At 48.5% G+C, this 27,387-nt stretch overlaps 1 protein-coding gene across 25 annotated transcripts in view; it reads right to left on the minus strand.

The window, feature by feature from the left end:
• The window catches only part of LOC142397002 (bone morphogenetic protein receptor type-2-like), a 58,752-nt gene extending 35,508 nt beyond the window's left edge, over positions 1-23,244 (minus strand). For all 25 annotated transcript variants that reach the window (XR_012772594.1, XR_012772591.1, XR_012772587.1 and 22 more), the window contains exons 1-3: positions 22,994-23,244; positions 19,334-19,484; positions 2,311-2,496 (exon numbers count right to left, since the gene is read on the minus strand). Coding sequence is in view for 1 of the 25 variants with exons in the window: in XM_075480391.1 (XP_075336506.1) it covers positions 2,311-2,496; positions 19,334-19,391 (244 nt within the window). In the remaining 24 variants the exon portion in view is untranslated. The remainder of the gene's footprint in view (positions 1-2,310; positions 2,497-19,333; positions 19,485-22,993) is intronic.
• Positions 23,245-27,387: the final 4,143 nt, after the last annotated feature.

Genomic DNA, 27,387 nt, shown 5'->3' on the forward strand with positions numbered 1-27,387 from the left:
GCTTCAGGATCTAAAGCTTCAGGATCTAAAGCTTCAGGGCCAAAGCTTCAGGACCAAAGCTTCAGGACCAAAGCTTCAGAACCAAAGCTTCAGGACCAAAGCTTCAGGACCAAAGCTTCAGGGCCAAAGCTTCAGGACCAAAGCTTCAGGATCTAAAGCTTCAGGACCAAAGCTTCAGGGCCAAAGCTTCAGGACCAAAGCTTCAGGATCTAAAGCTTCAGGACCAAAGCTTCAGGATCTAAAGCTTCAGGACCAAAGCTTCAGAACCAAAGCTTCAGGACCAAAGCTTCAGGGCCAAAGCTTCAGGGCCAAAGCTTCAGGGCCAAAGCTTCAGGGCCAAAGCTTCAGGACCAAAAGCTTCAGGGCCAAAGCTTCAGGACCAAAGCTTCAGGGCCAAAAGCTTCAGGACCAAAAGCTTCAGGACCAAAGCTTCAGGATCTAAAGCTTCAGGATCTAAAGCTTCAGGACCAAAGCTTCAGGATCTAAAGCTTCAGGACCAAAGCTTCAGGACCAAAGCTTCAGGACCAAAGCTTCAGGACCAAAGCTTCAGAACCAAAGCTTCAGGACCCAAAGCTTCAGGACCAAAGCTTCAGGATCTAAAGCTTCAGGGCCAAAGCTTCAGGACCAAAGCTTCAGGGCCAAAGCTTCAGGACCAAAGCTTCAGGATCTAAAGCTTCAGGGCCAAAGCTTCAGGACCAAAGCTTCAGGGCCAAAGCTTCAGGACCAAAGCTTCAGGACCAAAGCTTCAGAACCAAAGCTTCAGGACCCAAAGCTTCAGGACCAAAGCTTCAGGACCCAAAGCTTCAGGGCCCAAAGCTTCAGGATCTAAAGCTTCAGGACCAAAGCTTCAGGGCCAAAGCTTCAGGACCAAAGCTTCAGGACCAAAGCTTCAGGATCTAAAGCTTCAGGACCAAAGCTTCAGAACCAAAGCTTCAGGATCTAAAGCTTCAGGACCAAAGCTTCAGAACCAAAGCTTCAGGACCAAAGCTTCAGGACCAAAGCTTCAGGACCAAAGCTTCAGGAGCAAAGCTTCAGGATCTAAAGCTTCAGGATCTAAAGCTTCAGGGCCAAAGCTTCAGGACCAAAGCTTCAGGACCAAAGCTTCAGAACCAAAGCTTCAGGACCAAAGCTTCAGGACCAAAGCTTCAGGGCCAAAGCTTCAGGACCAAAGCTTCAGGGCCAAAGCTTCAGGGCCAAAGCTTCAGGATCTAAAGCTTCAGAACCAAAGCTTCAGGGCCAAAGCTTCAGAACCAAAGCTTCAGGACCCAAAGCTTCAGGACCAAAGCTTCAGGACCCAAAGCTTCAGGGCCCAAAGCTTCAGGATCTAAAGCTTCAGGACCAAAGCTTCAGGGCCAAAGCTTCAGGACCAAAGCTTCAGGACCAAAGCTTCAGGATCTAAAGCTTCAGGGCCAAAGCTTCAGGGCCAAAGCTTCAGGACCAAAGCTTCAGGACCAAAGCTTCAGAACCAAAGCTTCAGAACCAAAGCTTCAGGATCTAAAGCTTCAGGACCAAAGCTTCAGGGCCAAAGCTTCAGGGCCAAAGCTTCAGGACCAAAGCTTCAGGACCAAAGCTTCAGAACCAAAGCTTCAGGATCTAAAGCTTCAGGACCAAAGCTTCAGGACCAAAGCTTCAGAACCAAAGCTTCAGGACCAAAGCTTCAGGGCCAAAGCTTCAGGATCTAAAGCTTCAGAACCAAAGCTTCAGGGCCAAAGCTTCAGAACCAAAGCTTCAGGACCCAAAGCTTCAGGACCAAAGCTTCAGGACCCAAAGCTTCAGGGCCCAAAGCTTCAGGATCTAAAGCTTCAGGACCAAAGCTTCAGGGCCAAAGCTTCAGGACCAAAGCTTCAGGACCAAAGCTTCAGGATCTAAAGCTTCAGGGCCAAAGCTTCAGGGCCAAAGCTTCAGGACCAAAGCTTCAGGACCAAAGCTTCAGAACCAAAGCTTCAGAACCAAAGCTTCAGGATCTAAAGCTTCAGGACCAAAGCTTCAGGGCCAAAGCTTCAGGGCCAAAGCTTCAGGACCAAAGCTTCAGGACCAAAGCTTCAGAACCAAAGCTTCAGGATCTAAAGCTTCAGGACCAAAGCTTCAGGACCAAAGCTTCAGAACCAAAGCTTCAGGACCAAAGCTTCAGGGCCAAAGCTTCAGGGCCAAAGCTTCAGGATCTAAAGCTTCAGAACCAAAGCTTCAGGGCCAAAGCTTCAGGGCCAAAGCTTCAGGACCCAAAGCTTCAGGATCTAAAGTTTGGACCCTGAGCCCATCGACGTTAGAACATCAACCCCAGCAGCCACAGACCGGCTGAACCTTTCTCACCTTGGTTTAACAGCTGCATCTCCCCGTCCGCTCTTCTTTCCCACAATCCATAGCAGCGGGAGCCACGGCTGCAGCGAATCGTGCCGTTCTCCTGCACCACTCCTCGCAGCTCATTGGTGGGCTCAGGCTCCGCCCCCTGCAGGCTGCTGCTGAAGGCGCACAGTCTCTCCTCTCCGTCCTGGAAACCTGAGGAGACCCGAGAGGATCAGGGGCTGCAGATCCGCCTCAGACACACCTTTAGAAACACCAACACTGACCAACATTTCCGTATTTTTATTCTAAATTTCTCACTTTTTCCGTACGAAGGTCTCGTACGAACACGCCACGTCAGATTCAACAAACGCTCTTAACTTCAGAAAAAGTGTGTAAACGACCTGCGTAAATGATGAATGCCACCCTTGCGTGTTTCAGTGCACGTGCACGAGGATAGTAGCTTTGCAGACTCCACGTCCTAAATGATACCATGTAAGGCTGTGCTTCCTCTCTGCTGTGCCAGGAAGTGTTGAGTCATGAGAATGGCATCAAGGTGTAGAAAGAACAACTTTAGGGGCTCTGAGACTGAAGTTCTGCTTTCAGAGATCCAGAAAGAACAACTTTAAGAGCTCTGAGACTGAAGTTCTGCTTTCAGAGATCCAGAAAGAACAACTTTAGGAGCTCTGAGACTGAAGTTCTGCTTTCAGAGATCCAGAAAGAACAACTTTAGGGGCTCTGAGACTGAAGTTCTGCTTTCAGAGATCCAGAAAGAACAACTTTAGGGGCTCTGAGACTGAAGTTCTGCTTTCAGAGATCCAGAAAGAACAACTTTAGGAGCTCTGAGACTGAAGTTCTGCTTTCAGAGATCCAGAAAGAACAACTTTAAGAGCTCTGAGACTGAAGTTCTGCTTTCAGAGATCCAGAAAGAACAACTTTAAGAGCTCTGAGACTGAAGTTCTGCTTTCAGAGATCCAGAAAGAACAACTTTAGGGGCTCTGAGACTGAAGTTCTGCTTTCAGAGATCCAGAAAGAACAACTTTAGGGGCTCTGAGACTGAAGTTCTGCTTTCAGAGATCCAGAAAGAACAACTTTAGGAGCTCTGAGACTGAAGTTCTGCTTTCAGAGATCCAAAAAGGAAAATCTGTCATTTTGGGAAGTTAATACGAGTGCCGTTAATACCATGTCACCTGTAGTTCGTAATGTCACCGAAATAAAGAAGAAATGGTTTGATATGAAAATGGCTAAAAAAAAAAAACGTCTCGCCATGGCCAGGCGTGCAATCAGCTGTTGCCTCATCATGATGGCTCTTTGATGGGGCGGTCCATGAGGGCGGTCTTCTGGCACCTTCTGGTCTGCCTGGGCTGGTTCAGGTGGAGACCCTCGTTCATGGCAATATTGTGCAGATCTGGCATGCCTTCTCTGGGCTATAGAGCAGTTTGCCCCCCTGCTGAATGGAGACACCCCCACCTGGCCTTCAGCTCAGTGCGCTCCACGACAGCTCTAGGTGTTTTGATGCGTATATGTGTCTCGTGCTCCGATTATGTTTGGCAGTCTAGCCACGGCATGAAAGTCCCTCTTAATCTGTACTTGTTGGACAGCGGTGTATGGGAATCTGATGCACCATGGGTGATAAACTGATGAGAGCTTTGATGACCAAGGGGAGCGCACGACTCACAGAGTACTGGGACACCCCCGATCTGTCTCCAATCTCCCTCTGAAAGGTTCCAGTGGCCAAAAATCCAAGGGTGCTGAGGACCTGGACGTGTGGGGGAACTGGGTTTGATCGGCGTGTTTCTCTCTGGAGTTGTGGCTCCAGCAAGCTGCATATGTGCAGCAGCACAGTGTTTGGTGATCTAAATCAGGATGTCAGCCATTCGTCTGTCTCCACACGGTCTCTTCCAGGTGCCTGACGCGCTAAGGCATCCGAAAGTAGAAAGTCAGCCGCTGGTTACACTTCCCATTGACCTTGTTATATACAGATTCAAATTAACCTTCAATTAGTGCACAATTTAAGTCAAACAGAATAATGTCAGCATAATTATGGGGTATAATGTTTATATTTATTTATGTTTGCTTCAAAGTAATTAAATATACAATCCATTAGTCAAGCAAACTTGATTGGAATAACAGCGGACTATTTTAGGAAACTCCTACGACAGCTCTGGATCACTGTAAATTCTGTTCGTACCTGAAAGAAAACGTAAAATATGAAAAGATTGGTGAATGTTCTCTTAAATCACTCGTACGGACGACTTAAGAACAAATCCGTGCGTACGAACGGTTGTTACATGAGGCCCAATGTCCTGCACAAAATGTCTTATTTGGAGATATCTACAGTTAAACTTCTCAGAAAGTCGTGCAAATGATCCAAATCTGTCCAGAATAAAGAGGCGGCAGGTGAGGCCCCCCCGACAGGTTGAAAGGTCTTTAACCCTTTGTGCACTCTTAACATTGTGTTTCCTCCCTTTGTCCTACGGGTCAGAAATGAGCCGCCCTACCAAAGCCCCAAAATAAAGCAACTTAACTGAATTTTAAATCCAAAATCTATTTTGTATGATGAAACCACCTGTTATTTATCGAAGACAATCTTTGCACCCTAGTGGTGTACAGCCCACATGGAAACATAAACAAAAATAAAGTGTGACTTTTTCTAATGATGGGTCCCTTTAGGAAAAGTCATAACATTTCAAGTTGGAAAAAGATAGTTTAAGGTGTTTTTTCTACAGCTAAACATGGTGGTGGCTCACTTTGGACCCGCAGGACAACAGGAGGGTTAAACAGGACAACAGGAGGGTTAAACAGGACAACAAGAGGGTTAAACAGGACAACAGGAGGGTTAAACAGGACAACAGGGGGGTTAAACAGGACAACAGGAGGGTTAAACAGGACAACAGGAGGGTTAAACAGGACAACAGGAGGGTTAAACAGGACAACAGGAGGGTTAAAATCAGGACCAGATCTCTCAGTTTGAATTCTCATGAAACTCTGAGTCTGCAGCCGAACTGGGACTTGATGGAGTTTCTCCGAGGCTCAGCAGGGACACAGAGCGTCCTCACAGGCTGACAAATAAAGATGCATTTTAGCGTTGGAGCTGTGTGGGACCCACAGAGCGCCGCTCAGAGCGGGACGCCTCGGGCCGTTGAGCCCTTCGAAGCATCAACACCATTAATCCAATGATTCAGCGGCACGTCTCACAGGACGCCGCGCACGTCCACTGCGGTCGGCGCTGCCACCGGCCTCTCTGGGAAACAAAGTTCTTCCTGATCTGTGGCCTGGAGGCCTTCAGATCTGAAGGGAAAGCAGCACAAACACACTCTGATGAGACGATAAAAGCAGAAAAACCATCAGAAGTGAACCGGAACTAACAAAAAGAAAAGTTTTTATCAGCTGGATACTCGGGTAACTGAGGCAGGTGACGGGCTGAGGTCGATCCAGAGTTCAGCCCCACAGCTCAGCCGTGCTCAGGCACACCAACGTGCACACCAACGTGCACACCAACGTGCACGCTGACGGAACCATGAACAGGCCACGAACATCAGTGAGTCATCATCATAAGGTCCAAACACTGAGATCAGAACCAGAACCTTCAGAGCTGAGCAGCTGAGCCCACACTGAGCTAACTCTCTGTAAAGGTCCAGAGTTCCACATGTCTGAGCGGTCTGTAACCAGTGCAGCTAACCAGGTTAACGTGGTTAACTAACTAACCAGTGCAGCTAACCAGGTTAACGTGGTTAACTAACTAACCAGGTTAACTTGGTTAACTAACTAACCTGTGCAGCTAACCAGGTTAACGTGGTTAACTAACTAACCAGGTTAACTTGGTTAACTAACTAACCTGTGGAGCTAACCAGGTTAACGTGGTTAATTAACTAACCAGGTTAACTTGGTTAACTAACTAACCTGTGGAGCTAACCAGGTTAACTTGGTTAACTAACTAACCTGTGCAGCTAACCAGGTTAACGTGGTTAACTAACTAACCAGGTTAACTTGGTTAACTAACTAACCTGTGGAGCTAACCAGGTTAACGTGGTTAATTAACTAACCAGGTTAACTTGGTTAACTAACTAACCTGTGGAGCTAACCAGGTTAACTTGGTTAACTAACTAACTAGCTAACCTGTGCAGTGGAACCAGCTGATTGATTAAAGGGATCAGTAGAGTGTGATGTCACTGTCAGAGCGACCTGTCGCCATGGTAACAAGGAAAATGGAGGAGCAGCTTGTGGTTCGTTTATGTGTAGCTGAGAAACAGAATGAAACCTCTGAGTGAATAACAGAATAATAAGGCCAAAGCTGTGGTTTTATAATTCTCAGTGATCCCGATCCGCTCCAGAATCTAACGGGTTCAGTTAGGACAGTGTGGTGAGGGTCGGTTCGAATCCTGCCCCCCCTGCATGAAAGTACCACCTCCAGTAGGGGTCCTCAGGCTTCATCTGTTCGTACGTCCACTTCAGAGCAGGAACAAAGCAGAGGCCGAGCTCGCGTTCGCCTGCTTCCTGCCAAACATCACGCTGCGATGGCGCTCTTCACGTGTACAGCTGAGTGTTTCCGTGCAGGAGAGATTCAGCCCAGCTGCATCAGGCCCGTCACCAGACACTTTTTACTGTACACCTCTGTAAACATTCCCACATCCATCCTTCAGACTAAGACCGATGTGCCAAGGAAGAATAACACAGGCACGATTTTCATTATTTCAACCATGTGACTTACTTTAGCCGATGCTGCACAGGCCTACCAAAGAGTGAAGAGGTTGTATTCGCAGGCTTTGGGTGCGTCTCTGCATGTTCAGCAAATGGACCGCGTGTGACGCGTAGCGCCAAATCAGAGTTGGAAGGTGAGATACTACGGCCCGCAGGTCTTTTATCAGAGAATAGTAGCCACACACTCTGCCAACGGAAGCGTAGTAGGCTGTATGAAGCTCTGCACAGTGATGGAATGCCGTCATCGTGGTCATGGACATCAGGACATTCTTACAGAGGAGAGTCAGGGACAGAGAGCAGCAAGGAGAACTGAGCATGAAGTTGAAGCAGGTGAGAGGCCTACCTACAGGCCACTGTCATTTCTTACCCCAAATACACAACGTTTGCATTTAGGCTTAAACAGCGTCTGGTTCCATGGCAGATGAAAAACGGGAGACAGTATCCTATTCTGCCTATTATAGCATATTTACTAAACTATCTTAGGCATTATAAATGGGTAAAATGTGGGTAGGCTAGTTTAAAAGGCTACTCAATCAGGGGAATAACTTATCAGACCATATTCCCACCTACTCTTAATTTAAGATTCTGACTTTTTATTTTACAATATTCCCTCTTGTAGAAGTATTTATTGACTGAAATATTGTTCATGATTTAGTATCTGTGGAAAATTATAATACTGTGCATACTGTGCTTTTCAGTAATATTGCCTCTTGTAAAAGGCTGACTTGATTATGTTTGATGAGCTCCAGAAGGAGGAATTGAAAAGCTAAATGGCTGAACTTTAGCCTATAGCTGTTAAACCTGTTGAGGTTCGTGCACATTTGAATAAATGTTCTGATACAGCCAGTACAGGCTGATTTTCTGTATACAGTAAGGCAGTTGGTGGTGGTGTTCTATGGAGTAAAATAGCTGTCAAAATGTTCGTGTGCATAAACTAGAAATGCATGCATAAATGAGTCCAAAAGTTTTGACATCAAGAATTACGAGTTACGCATGCAAGTTTTTTTTTTTTAAACTTTTCAACAAAATAACAGTTTACAAATGCATAACGCCAAAAAGAAGACAGCCAGGGGGAGCATAGGAATAATAATAAAAAGAAGAAGATGACCTTCATGATGCACTTACAACATAAAAGCTAATGAACACAAAGACGTGTGTGCCAAGGAATCTCTTGTAACAAAAAAATAAAAATAAAAATAAAATAAAAAATAAAAAAAATTAAGAATTATGACAACAGTTCGTCCAAAATCCCAAGTTGGGAACAGGCCCATATAGTTGTTTTTGCTTTTTTATTACAAACAACTATATGGGCCTTCTTCTTTTTATTATTATTCCTATGCTTCCCCTGGCGTTATGCTCACATTTGTAAACTGTTATTTTGTTGAATTACTAATAAAGTTTAAAAAAAAAACAAAAAAACAAAAACTTGCATGCGTAATTCGTAACTCGTAATTCTTGATGTCAAAACTTTTGGACTCATTTATGTATGCATTTCTAGTTTATGCACACGAACATTTTGACAGCTATTTTACTCCACAGTGTTCTGGCTGGGGGCCTGGGCCCCCGTACAGCTGTATGCCCAGCACCGCCTCTGACATGCTGTCTGAACCAATCGGCTCTCTCTGATGCTCTGTGACATCACACTTTCCTTTGATGAGTCACAACAAGAATCTGCAGCTGGAGACAAACACGCTGAACATGAAAGTTTTGGTGTTCAGAGGAGCTGCTCCTGCTCCCCAGAGGTGAGCCGCAGCTGCACAGAGGGTCAGAGCAGCAGCCTCAGTGTGGGGGGGGGCAGCAGGCTCAGTGTGTGGGGGGGGGTGTTAGGGTCAGAGCAGCAGGCTCAGTGTGGGGGGGGGTGTTAGGGTCAGAGCAGCAGGCTCAGTGTGGGGGGGGGGGCGTTAGGGTCAGAGCAGCAGGCTCAGTGTGGGGGGGGGCGTTAGGGTCAGAGCAGCAGCCTCAGTGTGGGGGGGGGGGGCAGCAGGCTCAGTGTGGGGGGGGGGGCGTTAGGGTCAGAGCAGCAGCCTCAGTGTGGGGGGGGGGGGCAGCAGGCTCAGTGTGGGGGGGGGGGGCGTTAGGGTCAGAGCAGCAGCCTCAGTGTGGGGGGGGGGGCGTTAGGGTCAGAGCAGCAGCCTCAGTGTGTGCACGTGGGGGGGGGGGGGTGTTAGGGTCAGAGCAGCAGCCTCAGTGTGGGGGGGGGGGGCGTTAGGGTCAGAGCAACAGCCTCAGTGTGGGGGGGGGGTGTTAGGGTCAGAGCAGCAGCCTCAGTGTGGGGGGGGGGGTGTTAGGGTCAGAGCAGCAGGCTCAGTGTGGGGGGGGGGTGTTAGGGTCAGAGCAGCAGGCTCAGTGTGGGGGGGGGGGGCGTTAGGGTCAGAGCAGCAGCCTCAGTGTGTGCACGTGGGGGGGGGGGGTGTTAGGGTCAGAGCAGCAGCCTCAGTGTGGGGGGGGGTGTTAGGGTCAGAGCAGCAGCCTCAGTGTGTGCACGTGGGGGGGGGGGGTGTTAGGGTCAGAGCAGCAGCCTCAGTGTGGGGGGGGGCGTTAGGGTCAGAGCAACAGCCTCAGTGTGGGGGGGGGGTGTTAGGGTCAGAGCAGCAGCCTCAGTGTGGGGGGGGGGGGCGTTAGGGTCAGAGCAACAGCCTCAGTGTGGGGGGGGGGGGTGTTAGGGTCAGAGCAGCAGGCTCAGTGTGGGGGGGGGGGGGGGGCGTTAGGGTCAGAGCAACAGCCTCAGTGTGGGGGGGGGGGGTGTTAGGGTCAGAGCAGCAGGCTCAGTGTGGGGGGGGGGTGTTAGGGTCAGAGCAGCAGCCTCAGTGTGTGCACGTGGGGGGGGGGGGTGTTAGGGTCAGAGCAGCAGCCTCAGTGTGGGGGGGGGGGGGCGTTAGGGTCAGAGCAACAGCCTCAGTGTGGGGGGGGGCGTTAGGGTCAGAGCAGCAGCCTCAGTGTGGGGGGGGGGGCGTTAGGGTCATAGCAACAGCCTCAGTGTGGGGGGGGGGTGTTAGGGTCAGAGCAGCAGGCTCAGTGTGGGGGGGGGTGTTAGGGTCAGAGCAGCAGCCTCAGTGTGTGCACGTGGGGGGGGGGCGTGTTAGGGTCAGAGCAGCAGCCTCAGTGTGGGGGGGGGGGCGTTAGGGTCAGAGCAGCAGCCTCAGTGTGGGGGGGGGGTGTTAGGGTCAGAGCAGCAGGCTCAGTGTGGGGGGGGGGGCGTTAGGGTCAGAGCAGCAGCCTCAGTGTGGGGGGGGGTGTTAGGGTCAGAGCAGCAGGCTCAGTGTGGGGGGGGGTGTTAGGGTCAGAGCAGCAGCCTCAGTGTGTGCACTTGGGGGGGGGGGTGTTAGGGTCAGAGCAGCAGCCTCAGTGTGTGCACGTGGGGGGGGGGGTGTTAGGGTCAGAGCAGCAGCCTCAGTGTGGGGGGGGGCGTTAGGGTCAGAGCAACAGCCTCAGTGTGGGGGGGGGCGTTAGGGTCAGAGCAGCAGCCTCAGTGTGGGGGGGCGTTAGGGTCAGAGCAGCAGGCTCAGTGTGGGGGGGGGGGGCGTTAGGGTCAGAGCAACAGCCTCAGTGTGGGGGGGGGGGGCGTTAGGGTCAGAGCAGCAGCCTCAGTGTGTGCACGTGGGGGGGGGGGGGTGTTAGGGTCAGAGCAGCAGCCTCAGTGTGGGGGGGGGGGGCGTTAGGGTCAGAGCAACAGCCTCAGTGTGGGGGGGGGTGTTAGGGTCAGAGCAGCAGCCTCAGTGTGGGGGGGGGGGGCGTTAGGGTCAGAGCAACAGCCTCAGTGTGGGGGGGGGGAAGGTTAGGGTCAGAGCAACAGCCTCAGTGTGGGGGGGGGGTGTTAGGGTCAGAGCAGCAGGCTCAGTGTGGGGGGGGGGGGGGCGTTAGGGTCAGAGCAACAGCCTCAGTGTGGGGGGGGGGGTGTTAGGGTCAGAGCAGCAGGCTCAGTGTGGGGGGGGGTGTTAGGGTCAGAGCAGCAGCCTCAGTGTGTGCACGTGGGGGGGGGGCGTGTTAGGGTCAGAGCAGCAGCCTCAGTGTGGGGGGGGGGTGTTAGGGTCAGAGCAGCAGCCTCAGTGTGTGCACTTGGGGGGGGGGGGTGTTAGGGTCAGAGCAGCAGCCTCAGTGTGTGCACGTGGGGGGGGGGGTGTTAGGGTCAGAGCAGCAGCCTCAGTGTGGGGGGGGGCGTTAGGGTCAGAGCAACAGCCTCAGTGTGGGGGGGGGGGTGTTAGGGTCAGAGCAGCAGCCTCAGTGTGGGGGGGGGGGGGCGTTAGGGTCAGAGCAACAGCCTCAGTGTGGGGGGGGGCGTTAGGGTCAGAGCAACAGCCTCAGTGTGGGGGGGGGGTGTTAGGGTCAGAGCAGCAGCCTCAGTGTGGGGGGGGGGTGTTAGGGTCAGAGCAGCAGGCTCAGTGTGGGGGGGGGGGCGTTAGGGTCAGAGCAACAGCCTCAGTGTGGGGGGGGGGGTGTTAGGGTCAGAGCAGCAGGCTCAGTGTGGGGGGGGGGTGTTAGGGTCAGAGCAGCAGCCTCAGTGTGGGGGGGGGGCGTTAGGGTCAGAGCAGCAGCCTCAGTGTGTGCACGTGGGGGGGGGCGTGTTAGGGTCAGAGCAGCAGCCTCAGTGTGTGCACTTGGGGGGGGGGGGCGTTAGGGTCAGAGCAGCAGCCTCAGTGTGTGCACGTGGGGGGGGGGGGTGTTAGGGTCAGAGCAGCAGCCTCAGTGTGGGGGGGGGTGTTAGGGTCGGTGTTAGGGTCAGAGCAGCAGCCTCAGTGTGTGCACGTGGGGGGGGTGTTAGGGTCAGAGCAGCAGCCTCAGTGTGTGCACGTGGGGGGGGGGTGTTAGGGTCAGAGCAGCAGCCTCAGTGTGGGGGGGGGGTGTTAGGGTCAGAGCAGCAGGCTCAGTGTGGGGGGGGGTGTTAGGGTCAGAGCAGCAGCCTCAGTGTGTGCACTTGGGGGGGGGGGTGTTAGGGTCAGAGCAGCAGCCTCAGTGTGTGCACGTGGGGGGGGGGGTGTTAGGGTCAGAGCAGCAGCCTCAGTGTGGGGGGGGGGTGTTAGGGTCAGAGCAGCAGGCTCAGTGTGTGCACGTGGGGGGGGGGGTGTTAGGGTCAGAGCAGCAGCCTCAGTGTGGGGGGGGGGGCGTTAGGGTCAGAGCAACAGCCTCAGTGTGGGGGGGGGGTGTTAGGGTCAGAGCAGCAGCCTCAGTGTGGGGGGGGGGGGCGTTAGGGTCAGAGCAACAGCCTCAGTGTGGGGGGGGGGTGTTAGGGTCAGAGCAGCAGCCTCAGTGTGGGGGGGGGGTGTTAGGGTCAGAGCAGCAGCCTCAGTGTGGGGGGGGGGCGTTAGGGTCAGAGCAGCAGCCTCAGTGTGTGCACGTGGGGGGGGGGGGTGTTAGGGTCAGAGCAGCAGCCTCAGTGTGGGGGGGGGTGTTAGGGTCGGTGTTAGGGTCAGAGCAGCAGCCTCAGTGTGTGCACGTGGGGGGGGGGCGTTAGGGTCAGAGCAGCAGCCTCAGTGTGGGGGGGGGGCGTTAGGGTCAGAGCAGCAGCCTCAGTGTGTGCACGTGGGGGGGGTGTTAGGGTCAGAGCAGCAGGCTCAGTGTGTGCACGTGGGGGGGGGCGTTAGGGTCAGAGCAGCAGCCTCAGTGTGTGCACGTGGGGGGGGGCGTTAGGGTCAGAGCAGCAGCCTCAGTGTGTGCACGTGGGGGGGGGCGTTAGGGTCAGAGCAGCAGCCTCAGTGTGTGCACGTGGGGGGGGGTGTTAGGGTCAGAGCAGCAGCCTCAGTGTGGGGGGGGGTGTTAGGGTCAGAGCAGCAGCCTCAGTGTGTGCACGTGGGGGGGGGGGTGTTAGGGTCAGAGCAGCAGCCTCAGTGTGGGGGGGGGGGCGTTAGGGTCAGAGCAGCAGCCTCAGTGTGTGCACGTGGGGGGCGTTGGCGTCATCTCTCAGGAATCTGCCCCCCCCCCGAGCTGCTGGAGCCAGCAGAGTCCTTGTGTTTAGTCTGCTGAGAGCTCACAATGAGAGCAGGGTGGAGTCTTATCTCCACCATCACAACACCGCACAGCCCACTCAGACTGCCCGCCGCCGCCGTGGGAGGGCGAGCGTTTCACTAGTTATGTGAACGTCAGGATGTGAGGCTGAGAGCGTGCGTTATGACCTGCAGGAACTGAAGAACTTCATTAAGTCCAGCAGCAGGAATGTGAGTCTGAAGTCACGAAAACAAGCTTCAGCACTTACAGTGTTCATCAGACTGCGTTCTGAACGTTGGCGTTCCGAACGTTGGCGTTCCGAACGTTGGCGTTCCGAACGTTGGCGTTCCGAACGTTGGCGTTCCGAACGTTGGCGTTCCGAACGTTGGTGTTCTGAACGTTGGTGTTCTGAATGTTGGTGTTCCGAACGTTGGTATCCTGAACGTTGGTATCCTGAACGTTGGCGTTCTGAACGTTGGTATCCTGAACGTTGGTATCCTGAACGTTGGCGTCCTGAACGTTGGTATCCTGAACGTTGGCGTTCTGAACGTTGGCGTTCTGAACGTTGGCGTTCTGAACGTTGGCGTTCTGAACGTTGGCGTCCTGAACGTTGGCGTTCTGAACGTTGGTATCCTGAACGTTGGCGTTCCGAACGTTGGCGTTCCGAACGTTGGTGTCCTGAACGTTGGCGTTCTGAACGTTGGCGTTCCGAACGTTGGTATCCTGAACGTTGGCGTTCCGAACGTTGGCGTTCCGAACGTTGGCGTTCCGAACGTTTTGCTAGAACAATGCAATAATTATTTTGTAAATTAAAGTTTTCATTACGCCAAGGTAAACTGACTTCATATCTACCTTATTGTTGTTTTACAGACTGTTCGAACTTCCACAGTGCGTCGCTCTCTGGGTTCTGTTTGATGTCCGTAATTCCCAACGATTCTGTTTCCCAGAAACTGCGTAGTTGGTCACTCAGCGCTTGTCCCTCATCTACGCTGAGATGTAGTGTGTTCACGTCCACTGTTTCAGTTGTCACACTCATTGCAGGAATTGAGACAGTTCCTTGTATTAGCCATCCGAATTTGCTTTCTACTGCCACTAGTCCGTTTTCCAGTCTCTTTGTATGTCCTGTCACAATGTCCCAATAGTAGTCTCCTCCGATCAGAAGTCCAAGGCTTTCCTGTTCCATACCTCTCACAGGATGGTCCGCGACTTGTAATCCATCGGCTTCGAGAGAGCGCATAATTTCCTCGCGGGCCCTTCTGATAGGAGATTAACATACGCTTGGGGTTTCTAATGATTCCACTTCCACAGACATGTTGGTTTTAAGATTTCTCAGACTGGCTTTTACTTTTCTGGCTGTTATTCTTTTGGCATTTGTGGATCCAAATACGTGTAATTTGATTACTTCTGTTCCCACTACTTGCAGATTCAATGCTTTGGAGATCTCTTCTCGTATGAAGCTACGCTGGCTACCTCCATCTAACAAACATTTGGTAATTTGGCTTTGTCGTAGCGCATCTACCCAAATTGTTGCCGTTTGTAACAGTATCGCTTTTCCTTCACCTGGCGCAACTGAGCACTGCGCTTGAGCGGTGTCTGCATTTGTCGTGTCTCGTGTCGGGTTTGACTGTTGGGCATTACAAACTGTTTTATGATGTCGTCTGCCACACTGTGCACATTCAGTTCCCTGCGCTCTGCAGTTACGCGCAATGTGTCTGGGCCCAAGACATACAAAACACCTGCCTAATCGTTTCAATTTGTCTCTTCTGACATCCACTGTGGATTCATTACAGTCAGAAGATCTGTGGTCAGGCTTGCCACAAAACAAACAGTCACTATCATTGAGACTAGTGTGGAATGCTGCGGCTGACGAGGCCATATTTCCTGAGTTGGGCTTCTTTGTTCTCCGCTCTGACGTACTGCCTACATTCCTCCAATCATTCTGAGACACGTCCTTCATCTGAGTGAGATTCACTGTTCTTTCTCTACTCTCCACTTCCAATTTCAGAAATTCCATCAGTTCTTTTGCTTTTAGAACATTGTCCGCTTCAGATCTGGTCAATTCCAGCGCAATTTCTTCTGGGATTATTTTTAACAAGATTGGACATAGTAAACTGCCATAAGTGTCGGATGCCACGCCAAGTGCGTCAAGGCTTCGCACCTGTATCTCACAGTCATCATATAGTTTGCGCAAAGCGATTACATCATTGGCTCGTTTTACGGGAGTCATATTTAGCAATTTGTTCATGTGGGCATTAATTACTAAATCTTTACGACCAAATCGTTTTTTAAGCAGATCAATGGCAGTGTCATAATTTGCATCAGACAAAGCGAGGCCTTTTACTGCCCTCGCTGCGGTGCCAGACAAAAAGGATTTTAAAGAACTAAATTTGTCAGTCTTGCTCAAATGTTCTGTTGTATGAATTGTTGTTTTGTACATTACATTACATCACATTACGGTCATTTTGCAGACGCTTTTAACCAAAGCGACTTACAATAAGTGCGTTCAACATCGGTAGGCAAAAGAACTTCAGGTCACAAGAAATCATAAGTGCATTTCCTTCCAAAACCAAACAGCTAAGAGCAAAACTAGTGCTAGAGTAAGTGCGATAAGTCAGGTACCTAGACAGATGGGAAGACAATTTAGAAAACAAAGACACTTTAGGATTCAACAAAAACACAAGAAACTTGTGCTAAAGAAAATAAAAAATTTAAATAAAATAAAGGACCAGACTCATTGAATAATTCCCTACACTCCGTATTATATAGACCAGTGAGCAGTGCTGACCAACATATCATTGGGGTCATCAGGTGGGAACCTCCTTCCATCAGTGTTTCATCTAGTTGGGCCCACGACACCTCCAGGAGGCTAGACAATGACCACTGGCGTCCCAGAGTCACCCCCTAATGCCAGCCAACACTGCCCCTCACACCACAACCACCATAATCTACCTCAGCCTCTCACCAACTGCACACCAGTCACAGCGGGGTGGGGATGCAAACCCTGGTTCGGGTAGGGGAAGAAATAAAAGAGGTAAGATAAGCAGGAATGGGATGCAAACCCTGGTTCGGGTAGGGGAAGAAATAAAAGAGGTAAGAAAAGCAGGACTGGGATTCAAACCCTGGTTCGGGTAGGGGGTAATGAAAATATAGAGGGTGCCAGAGGTGGAGGAAACAATAAGTGCGTAAGGAACTAGGACGGAGCAGGTGATGTCACCGTACTGACTCCAAAAGCTTTGCCACTCACAAATCTCCCCAGAAAACTTCTGCATGACTAATTTAGGAAGTTTGACCGTGTTCACTCTTGGCCTATTTGCATTTTCAGCACCATTTGCATTTCGCTGTGCATTTTGCCTGGACTGTCTACTTTCCTCTTCAGCGCGTAAGGCGCGGTTCAATCTTGTTTTACGCACACTAATTGCCTCCATATACTCCATTGCCGTAGTCATTTCTTGTACCAGATCGTCTTCGCTTGCTTCGGCTTCAACATCTTTGTCACAATCTTTTAGGAGTTGTTCTTTATCCCTCACCTGTTCGAGCAGTTCTTCCAATCTTCCAAAGTCCAATTCTTCATCTCTCAACTCTGCATCAATTTTCTGATTCAGTTTGGGTGTCGCTGTTCGAATCACTCCACGCTTCCGTTTCAATCGTTTCATCTTCTCCGGATCCATGACTTCAAACTTTTACAGCAGCTTCTCGCAAACAATTCTTCAATCCACTTTCCTTCATGGATTGGATCCTTTCCTCCCGGGTTTCGGCACCAGTTTGTAGAGTGCAAAATAAGTTTTCCAGGAGAAGAGTCTTTTTCTTATCTTCTTTGTTTTATTTATTATTAAACTTTACAATTTCAAAATGCGCAGGGGAAGGGCTTCGGGAACAATGGCAAAGAAAGAGTCTCTGATGTGCGCGCGCTCCTGCGCTGCACGTCCACGGCTTCTTTATCCTGGGGAATCCCAATTGGGCCACGCCCACTTCAGCAGGTAGGTCCGTATTTGGAAATGTGCGTCATACGGGATAATTAATCAAACTGGAATGAGAACAGCATTAGTGACATGTAATTGGACACAACATGAACGTTGGTGTTCTGAATGTTGGTGTCCTGAACGTTGGCGTTCTGAACGTTGGTGTTCTGAATGTTGGTGTTCTGAATGTTGGTGTCCTGAACGTTGGTGTTCTGAACGTTGGTGTTCTGAACGTTGGTGTTCTGAATGTTGGTGTCCTGAACGTTGGTGTTCTGAACGTTGGTGTTCTGAACGTTGGCGTTCTGAATGTTGGTGTTCTGAATGTTGGTGTTCTGAATGTTGGTGTTCTGAATGTTGGTGTTCTGAATGTTGGCGTTCTGAACGTTGGCGTTCTGAACGTTGGTGTTCTGAATGTTGGTGTTCTGAACGTTGGTGTCCTGAACGTTGGTGTTCTGAACGTTGGCGTTCTGAATGTTGGTGTTCTGAATGTTGGTGTTCTGAATGTTGGTGTTCTGAATGTTGGTGTTCTGAATGTTGGTGTTCTGAACGTTGGTGTTCTGAACGTTGGCGTTCTGAATGTTGGTGTTCTGAATGTTGGTGTTCTGAATGTTGGTGTTCTGAACGTTGGCGTTCTGAACGTTGGCGTTCTGAACGTTGGTGTTCTGAACGTTGGTGTTCTGAATGTTGGTGTTCTGAACGTTGGTGTCCTGAACGTTGGTGTTCTGAACGTTGGTGTTCTGAACGTTGGCGTTCCGAACGTTGGCGTTCCGAACGTTGGTGTTCTGAACGTTGGTATCCTGAACGTTGGCGTTCCGAACGTTGGTGTTCTGAACGTTGGTGTTCTGAACGTTGGTGTTCTGAATGTTGGCGTTCTGAATGTTGGTGTTCTGAATGTTGGCGTTCTGAATGTTGGCGTTCTGAATGTTGGTGTTCTGAATGTTGGCGTTCTGAATGTTGGTGTTCTGAACGTTGGTGTTCTGAATGTTGGTGTTCTGAATGTTGGCGTTCTGAATGTTGGTGTTCTGAATGTTGGCGTTCTGAATGTTGGTGTCCTGAACGTTGGTGTCCTGAACGTTGGTGTCCTGAACGTTGGTGTTCTGAACGTTGGTGTCCTGAACGTTGGTGTTCTGAACGTTGGTGTTCTGAATGTTGGTGTTCTGAACGTTGGTGTTCTGAACGTTGGTGTTCTGAACGTTGGTGTCCTGAACGTTGGTGTTCTGAACGTTGGTGTCCTGAATGTTGGCGTTCTGAACGTTGGTGTTCTGAACGTTGGTGTTCTGAACGTTGGTGTTCTGAATGTTGGTGTTCTGAATGTTGGCGTTCTGAATGTTGGTGTTCTGAACGTTGGTGTTCTGAACGTTGGTGTTCTGAACGTTGGTGTTCTGAATGTTGGCGTTCTGAATGTTGGTGTTCTGAATATTGGTGTTCTGAACGTTGGTGTTCTGAATGTTGGTGTTCTGAACGTTGGTGTTCTGAATGTTGGCGTTCTGAATGTTGGTGTTCTGAATATTGGTGTTCTGAACGTTGGTGTTCTGAATGTTGGTGTTCTGAACGTTGGTGTTCTGAATGTTGGCGTTCTGAATGTTGGTGTTCTGAATATTCAGAACGTGGTGGTGGCGCTCCAACAGATGGGTCACTTATCATTTAAAAGCAGCCATGCTTCTGACCATAAAAACATCATAAAACTGCTCAACTCAAATGAAGGCTGAGAAACAAAGATGGGTCTTTAGCATGAATCTGAATGTCTGAACAGTTGGAGCAGCTTTCTGTTTTAACACAGTTCTGGTTAGGCCCGGTTCTCTAGCTGGGGTTTCTCATAAAACTGCAGTTAAAATGAACAAAGAAACCCATCTGGAGCCATCCCAGAACAGTCCTCTGTGGACACACAGCCAATCGGTTCTGAATGGTTCCTCACATGACCGATCACATGATCAATCAGCTGTTTCAGCTTCCACAGAATAAACATGTCCAACCCCCTTCCTCTGGTTCTGTTCGCGTCAGCTTTAGCTTCCTGTTAGCCACCTCAGCTCTGGTTGATATGGCGCCACCTGCTGGCCGCACTGCACTGATTTATTTATCTGCCCGACGAGCTTTCTTTGAGGACACTTTTTTTTTTTCCTCAAATGTTTTTTTGGGCTTTTTATGCCTTTTATTATAAGACAGTTGGAGAGAGACAGGAAGCAGGGGGCAGAGAGAGGGGGGAGACATGCAGCACAGGGCCGCTCGGTGCGGGACTCGAACCGGGGCCAGCTGCAGCGAGGACTATAGCCTCTGTACATGGGGCGGCTGCTTAATCCACTACGCCACCGACCGCCCCAGGAGACATTTTAAGGATTCCCCAGCTGCTGTCTAATGAACATAACCACATCATCTGCAAACAGGCTGAGCCCCCAAAGTGCCCTCAGAGCTCCACTGTACCCGAGGGGCCCGTGGCTCCACTGGGCCCTCAGGTGGATCATCTGTTTCAGACTCACCGCTGACAGCAGGCAGCAGCAGGACGAACACACACATGGTCAGAGCTGATGAAGCCATGTTGGACCCTGCAGATGTCACAGAACCAGCAGAACCGGCATCACTGACCCTGGGTCGGGTTCTCCTGCTGGGAAACAACACGCTGCATCTCCCCTGAAACACAAACACAGAGATCCAGTTCGTTAGCCACTGAGGAAGGCGAGCGTCAAACAGGCGAACCTGAGCAGGTGGAACAGTGACAGTTCATAACAGCAGACACAAAAATCTCTGCATCTCTATTGGAACATTCAGCCGTCTGAGACTAAAGGACGACCTGTGGTGACCCTCAGCTTCTGTTAGTAAGTCAGCTTCTGTTAGTGAGTCAGCTTCTGTTAGTAAGTCAGCTTCTGTTAGTGAGTCAGCTTCTGTTAGTGAGTCAGCTTCTGTTAGTGAGTCAGCTTCTGTTAGTGAGTCAGCTTCTGTTAGTGAGTCAGCTTCTGTTAGTGAGTCAGCTTCTGTTAGTGAGTCAGCTTCTGTTAGTGAGTCAGCTTCTGTTAGTAAGTCAGCTTCTGTTAGTGAGTCAGCTTCTGTTAGTGAGTCAGCTTCTGTTAGTGAGTCAGCTTCTGTTAGTGAGTCAGCTTCTGTTAGTAAGTCAGCTTCTGTTAGTGAGTCAGCTTCTGTTAGTAAGTCAGCTTCTGTTAGTGAGTCAGCTTCTGTTAGTAAGTCAGCTTCTGTTAGTGAGTCAGCTTCTGTTAGTGAGTCAGCTTCTGTTAGTGAGTCAGCTTCTGTTAGTAAGTCAGCTTCTGTGAGTAAGTCAGCTTCTGTTAGTGAGTCAGCTTCTGTTAGTGAGTCAGCTTCTGTTAGTGAGTCAGCTTCTGTTAGTGAGTCAGCTTCTGTTAGTAAGTCAGCTTCTGTTAGTGAGTCAGCTTCTGTTAGTGAGTCAGCTTCTGTTAGTAAGTCAGCTTCTGTGAGTAAGTCAGCTTCTGTTAGTGAGTCAGCTTCTGTTAGTGAGTCAGCTTCTGTTAGTAAGTCAGCTTCTGTTAGTGAGTCAGCTTCTGTTAGTGAGTCAGCTTCTGTTAGTAAGTCAGCTTCTGTGAGTAAGTCAGCTTCTGTTAGTGAGTCAGCTTCTGTTAGTGAGTCAGCTTCTGTCTGTTAGTGAGTCAGCTTCTGTTAGTGAGTCAGCTTCTGTTAGTGAGTCAGCTTCTGTTAGTGAGTCAGCTTCTGTTAGTGAGTCAGCTTCTGTTAGTAAGTCAGCTTCTGTTAGTGAGTCAGCTTCTGTTAGTGAGTCAGCTTCTGTTAGTGAGTCAGCTTCTGTTAGTAAGTCAGCTTCTGTTAGTGAGTCAGCTTCTGTTAGTAAGTCAGCTTCTGTTAGTAAGTCAGCTTCTGTTAGTGAGTCAGCTTCTGTTAGTAAGTCAGCTTCTGTGAGTAAGTCAGCTTCTGTTAGTGAGTCAGCTTCTGTTAGTAAGTCAGCTTCTGTTAGTGAGTCAGCTTCTGTTAGTAAGTCAGCTTCTGTTAGTGAGTCAGCTTCTGTTAGTAAGTCAGCTTCTGTGAGTAAGTCAGCTTCTGTTAGTGAGTCAGCTTCTGTTAGTAAGTCAGCTTCTGTTAGTGAGTCAGCTTCTGTCTGTTAGTGAGTCAGCTTCTGTTAGTGAGTCAGCTTCTGTTAGTGAGTCAGCTTCTGTTAGTGAGTCAGCTTCTGTTAGTGAGTCAGCTTCTGTTAGTAAGTCAGCTTCTGTTAGTGAGTCAGCTTCTGTTAGTGAGTCAGCTTCTGTTAGTGAGTCAGCTTCTGTTAGTAAGTCAGCTTCTGTTAGTGAGTCAGCTTCTGTTAGTGAGTCAGCTTCTGTTAGTGAGTCAGCTTCTGTTAGTGAGTCAGCTTCTGTTAGTGAGTCAGCTTCTGTTAGTAAGTCAGCTTCTGTGAGTAAGTCAGCTTCTGTTAGTGAGTCAGCTTCTGTTAGTGAGTCAGCTTCTGTCTGTTAGTGAGTCAGCTTCTGTTAGTGAGTCAGCTTCTGTTAGTGAGTCAGCTTCTGTTAGTGAGTCAGCTTCTGTTAGTAAGTCAGCTTCTGTTAGTGAGTCAGCTTCTGTTAGTAAGTCAGCTTCTGTGAGTAAGTCAGCTTCTGTTAGTGAGTCAGCTTCTGTTAGTAAGTCAGCTTCTGTTAGTGAGTCAGCTTCTGTCTGTTAGTGAGTCAGCTTCTGTTAGTGAGTCAGCTTCTGTTAGTGAGTCAGCTTCTGTTAGTGAGTCAGCTTCTGTTAGTGAGTCAGCTTCTGTTAGTGAGTCAGCTTCTGTTAGTGAGTCAGCTTCTGTTAGTGAGTCAGCTTCTGTTAGTGAGTCAGCTTCTGTTAGTGAGTCAGCTTCTGTGAGTGAGTCAGCTTCTGTTAGTAAGTCAGCTTCTGTTAGTGAGTCAGCTTCTGTTAGTGAGTCAGCTTCTGTTAGTGAGTCAGCTTCTGTTAGTAAGTCAGCTTCTGTTAGTGAGTCAGCTTCTGTTAGTAAGTCAGCTTCTGTTAGTAAGTCAGCTTCTGTTAGTGAGTCAGCTTCTGTTAGTGAGTCAGCTTCTGTTAGTGAGTCAGCTTCTGTTAGTGAGTCAGCTTCTGTTAGTGAGTCAGCTTCTGTTAGTGAGTCAGCTTCTGTTAGTGAGTCAGCTTCTGTTAGTGAGTCAGCTTCTGTTAGTGAGTCAGCTTCTGTTAGTGAGTCAGCTTCTGTTAGTGAGTCAGCTTCTGTTAGTGAGTCAGCTTCTGTTAGTGAGTCAGCTTCTGTTAGTGAGTCAGCTTCTGTGAGTGAGTCAGCTTCTGTTAGTAAGTCAGCTTCTGTTAGTGAGTCAGCTTCTGTTAGTGAGTCAGCTTCTGTTAGTGAGTCAGCTTCTGTTAGTGAGTCAGCTTCTGTTAGTGAGTCAGCTTCTGTTAGTGAGTCAGCTTCTGTTAGTGAGTCAGCTTCTGTCTGCTGTCAGATCTCTGGCTGCACCTTCAGCCGTTTGGTTCTTCCTGGTTCTGGTTCAGTTTGTTGTTCTGAATGCTTTTGCTGCTTTGATCAGAACCTTTGTTACAGAACCTTTGTTACAGAACCTCTGGTGAACAGAACCTTTGTTACAGAACCTTTCATTCCAACCCGAACTTCAGACAGATGTTTGTAAATTGACCCAAACACACAAATCTAAATGTGGGCAGTTCAGGACCCAGGACCCAGAACCCGCTCCTGATCAGACTCACGGTGGGATGGGACCTTCATCTCTTTCTGACAGAGTTAAGATCATCAGACACTCAGATTCACATCAAACAGAAAGTCCTTCCTGTTAAATTCACCGAAAATCAGCAGCTGAAAAACCAACATTTAGAACCAGCTGAGTGACCACACACACGCACCACAGCGCGCGCACGCACGGCACACGCACGCACACACACCACACCGCACTGTACACGCACACGCACGCACACACACCACACCGCACTGTACACGCACACACATGCACCACAGCGCACACACCAGTTCTCCTTATCTGTGACACACGCAGGTGTGTGTTTCAGCTCGGATCACCTGAGCTGATTCTCTGCAGGTGGAGCAAACAGCAGCTGATCAGCGTGATGGAAGGGAGGGGCGCGCGCACACACGCACACAACAAAGCGCGCGCAGAGACAGACACACACGCACAGACACGCGCACAGACACCGGTCGGCCAGACAGAAAAGGTTCATACCGGTGAGGAAGACTCTGCTGCGGGAGGATGAAGCCGCTTCTCTTTATTCCGCCCCGGTTTAGCTCGGCTCAGCTCGGCTCAGCTCGGCTCGGTTCGGCTCAGTTCGGCCCGGTCCTGTCCGGTCCGGACTCTCCTCTTCGGTACTAACCCAGATCCCAGATGAGGATCGGAAGAACCAGAAAATGCGCAGAGATGGAGCCGCGCTGCGCGTCTCTGCTGCCGCACACAGGCTGTCAGGCTGCGGAGGCACTTCCGGTCCGAGCTGCCAAAATAAAAGCTTCTCCCTGTGACGTCATACCAATGTAAACATTCCTGCTTCATCTGCAGAAACAGAAGTCCAACCAGCCAGGCTTTAATAAATAAAGGTTCAGTCTTTCACATCTTTTGTTGTTTTCTTTATCAGACTCTGGAATAATTCAGGGGAACCTGAGTTCAGTTAGAGGAAAACTAACCCAGGATAAAACACAGAATAAAACCCAGGATAAAACCCAGGATAAAACCCAGGATAAAACCCTGATGAAACCCAGGATAAAACCCAGGATAAAACCCTGATAAAACCCTGATAAAACCCTGATAAAACCCAGGATAAAACCCTGATGAAACCCAGGATAAAACCCAGGATAAAACCCTGATAAAACCCAGGATAAAACCCTGATGAAACCCAGGATAAAACCCAGGATAAAACCCAGGATAAAACCCAGAATAAAACCCTGATAAAACCCAGGATAAAACCCTGATAAAACCCAGGATAAAACCCAGGATAAAACCCAGGATAAAACCCTGATAAAACCCAGGATAAAACCCAGGATAAAACCCTGATAAAACCCAGGATAAAACCCTGATGAAACCCAGGATAAAACCCAGGATAAAACCCAGGATAAAACCCAGGATAAAACCCTGATAAAACCCAGGATAAAACCCTGATAAAACCCAGGATAAAACCCTGATAAAACCCAGAATAAAACCCTGATAAAACCCAGGATAAAACCCAGGATAAAACCCAGGATAAAACCCTGATAAAACCCAGAATAAAACCCTGATAAAACCCAGGATAAAACCCAGGATAAAACCCAGGATAAAACCCAGGATAAAACCCAGAATAAAACCCTGATAAAACCCAGGATAAAACCCAGGATAAAACCCTGATAAAACCCAGGATAAAACCCAGGATAAAACCCTGATAAAACCCAGGATAAAACCCAGAATAAAACCCAGGATAAAACCCTGATAAAACCCAGGATAAAACCCAGGATAAAACCCAGGATAAAACCCTGATAAAACCCAGGATAAAACCCAGGATAAAACCCTGATAAAACCCAGATAAAACCCAGGATAAAACCCTGATAAAACCCAGGATAAAACCCAGAATAAAACCCTGATAAAACCCAGGATAAAACCCAGGATAAAACCCAGGATAAAACCCTGATAAAACCCAGGATAAAACCCAGGATAAAACCCAGGATAAAACCCAGGATAAAACCCTGAAAAAACCCAGGATAAAACCCAGGATAAAACCCAGGATAAAACCCAGAATAAAACCCAGGATAAAACCCAGGATAAAACCCAGGATAAAACCCAGAATAAAACCCAGGATAAAACCCAGGATAAAACCCAGGATAAAACCCAGGATAAAACCCAGAATAAAACCCTGATAAAACCCAGGATAAAACCCAGGATAAAACCCAGGATAAAACCCAGGATAAAACCCTGATGAAACCCAGGATAAAACCCAGGATAAAACCCTGATAAAACCCTGATAAAACCCAGGATAAAACCCTGATGAAACCCAGGATAAAACCCTGATAAAACCCAGGATAAAACCCTGATGAAACCCAGGATAAAACCCAGGATAAAACCCAGGATAAAACCCAGAATAAAACCCAGGATAAAACCCAGGATAAAACCCAGGATAAAACCCTGATAAAACCCAGGATAAAACCCAGGATAAAACCCTGATAAAACCCAGGATAAAACCCAGGATAAAACCCAGGACAAAACCCTGATAAAACCCAGGATAAAACCCAGAATAAAACCCAGGATAAAACCCAGAATAAAACCCAGGATAAAACCCAGGATAAAACCCAGGATAAAACCCTGATAAAACCCAGGATAAAACCCAGAATAAAACCCTGATAAAACCCAGAATAAAACCCAGGATAAAACCCTGAAAAAACCCAGGATAAAACCCAGAATAAAACCCTGATAAAACCCAGGATAAAACCCAGGATAAAACCCTGATAAAACCCAGGATAAAACCCAGGATAAAACCCAGGATAAAACCCTGATAAAACCCAGGATAAAACCCAGGATAAAACCCAGGATAAAACCCTGATAAAACCCAGGATAAAACCCAGGATAAAACCCAGGATAAAACCAAGGATAAAACCCTGATAAAACCCAGAATAAAACCCAGGATAAAACCCTGAAAAAACCCAGGATAAAACCCAGGATAAAACCCAGAATAAAACCCAGGATAAAACCCAGGATAAAACCCTGATAAAACCCAGATAAAACCCAGGATAAAACCCTGATAAAACCCAGGATAAAACCCAGAATAAAACCCTGATAAAACCCAAGATAAAACCCAGGATAAAACCCTGATAAAACCCAGGATAAAACCCTGATAAAACCCAGGATAAAACCCAGGATAAAACCCTGAAAAAACCCAGGATAAAACCCAGGATAAAACCCAGAATAAAACCCAGGATAAAACCCAGGATAAAACCCAGGATAAAACCCAGAATAAAACCCAGGATAAAACCCAGGATAAAACCCAGGATAAAACCCTGATAAAACCCAGGATAAAACCCAGGATAAAACCCAGGATAAAACCCTGATAAAACCCAGAATAAAACCCAGGATAAAACCCTGAAAAAACCCAGGATAAAACCCAGGATAAAACCCAGGATAAAACCCTGATAAAACCCAGGATAAAACCCTGAAAAAACCCAGGATAAAACCCAGGATAAAACCCAGGATAAAACCCAGGATAAAACCCAGAATAAAACCCAGGAAAAAAACCCAGGATAAAACCCAGGATAAAACCCTGATAAAACCCAGAATAAAACCCAGGAAAAAAACCCAGGATAAAACCCAGGATAAAACCCAGAATAAAACCCTGATAAAACCCTGATAAAACCCAGGATAAAACCCAGAATAAAACCCTGATAAAACCCAGGATAAAACCCAGGATAAAACCCAGGATAAAACCCTGATGAAACCCAGGATAAAACCCAGGATAAAACCCTGATAAAACCCTGATAAAACCCTGATAAAACCCAGGATAAAACCCTGATGAAACCCAGGATAAAACCCAGGATAAAACCCTGATGAAACCCAGGATAAAACCCAGGATAAAACCCTGATGAAACCCAGGATAAAACCCTGATAAAACCCAGGATAAAACCCTGATGAAACCCAGGATAAAACCCAGGATAAAACCCAGGATAAAACCCAGAATAAAACCCAGGATAAAACCCAGGATAAAACCCAGGATAAAACCCTGATAAAACCCAGGATAAAACCCAGGATAAAACCCTGATAAAACCCAGGATAAAACCCAGGATAAAACCCAGGATAAAACCCTGATAAAACCCAGGATAAAACCCAGAATAAAACCCAGGATAAAACCCTGATAAAACCCAGGATAAAACCCAGGATAAAACCCAGGATAAAACCCAGGATAAAACCCAGGATAAAACCCTGATAAAACCCAGAATAAAACCCAGGATAAAACCCAGAATAAAACCCAGGATAAAACCCAGGATAAAACCCTGATAAAACCCAGATAAAACCCAGGATAAAACCCTGATAAAACCCAGGATAAAACCCAGAATAAAACCCTGATAAAATCCAGAATAAAACCCAGGATAAAACCCTGAAAAAACCCAGGATAAAACCCAGGATAAAACCCAGGGTAAAACCCAGAGTAAAACCCTGATAAAACCCAGGATAAAACCCAGGATAAAACCCAGGATAAAACCCAGGATAAAACCCTGATAAAACCCAGATAAAACCCTGATAAAACCCAGGATAAAACCCAGGATAAAACCCAGGATAAAACCCTGAAAAAACCCTGATAAAACCCAGGATAAAACCCAGAATAAAACCCAGGATAAAACCCAGGATAAAACCCTGAAAAAACCCTGATAAAACCCAGGATAAAACCCAGAATAAAACCCAGGATAAAACCCAGAATAAAACCCAGGATAAAACCCAGGATAAAACCCAGGATAAAACCCAGGATAAAACCCTGATAAAACCCTGATAAAACCCAGGATAAAACCCAGAATAAAACCCTGATAAAACCCAGGATAAAACCCAGGATAAAACCCAGGATAAAACCCTGATGAAACCCAGGATAAAACCCAGGATAAAACCCTGATAAAACCCTG

The sequence above is a fragment of the Odontesthes bonariensis genome, chromosome 12 (genome assembly GCF_027942865.1).
Source record: "Odontesthes bonariensis isolate fOdoBon6 chromosome 12, fOdoBon6.hap1, whole genome shotgun sequence".
Taxonomy (NCBI): Eukaryota; Metazoa; Chordata; class Actinopteri; order Atheriniformes; family Atherinopsidae; genus Odontesthes; species Odontesthes bonariensis.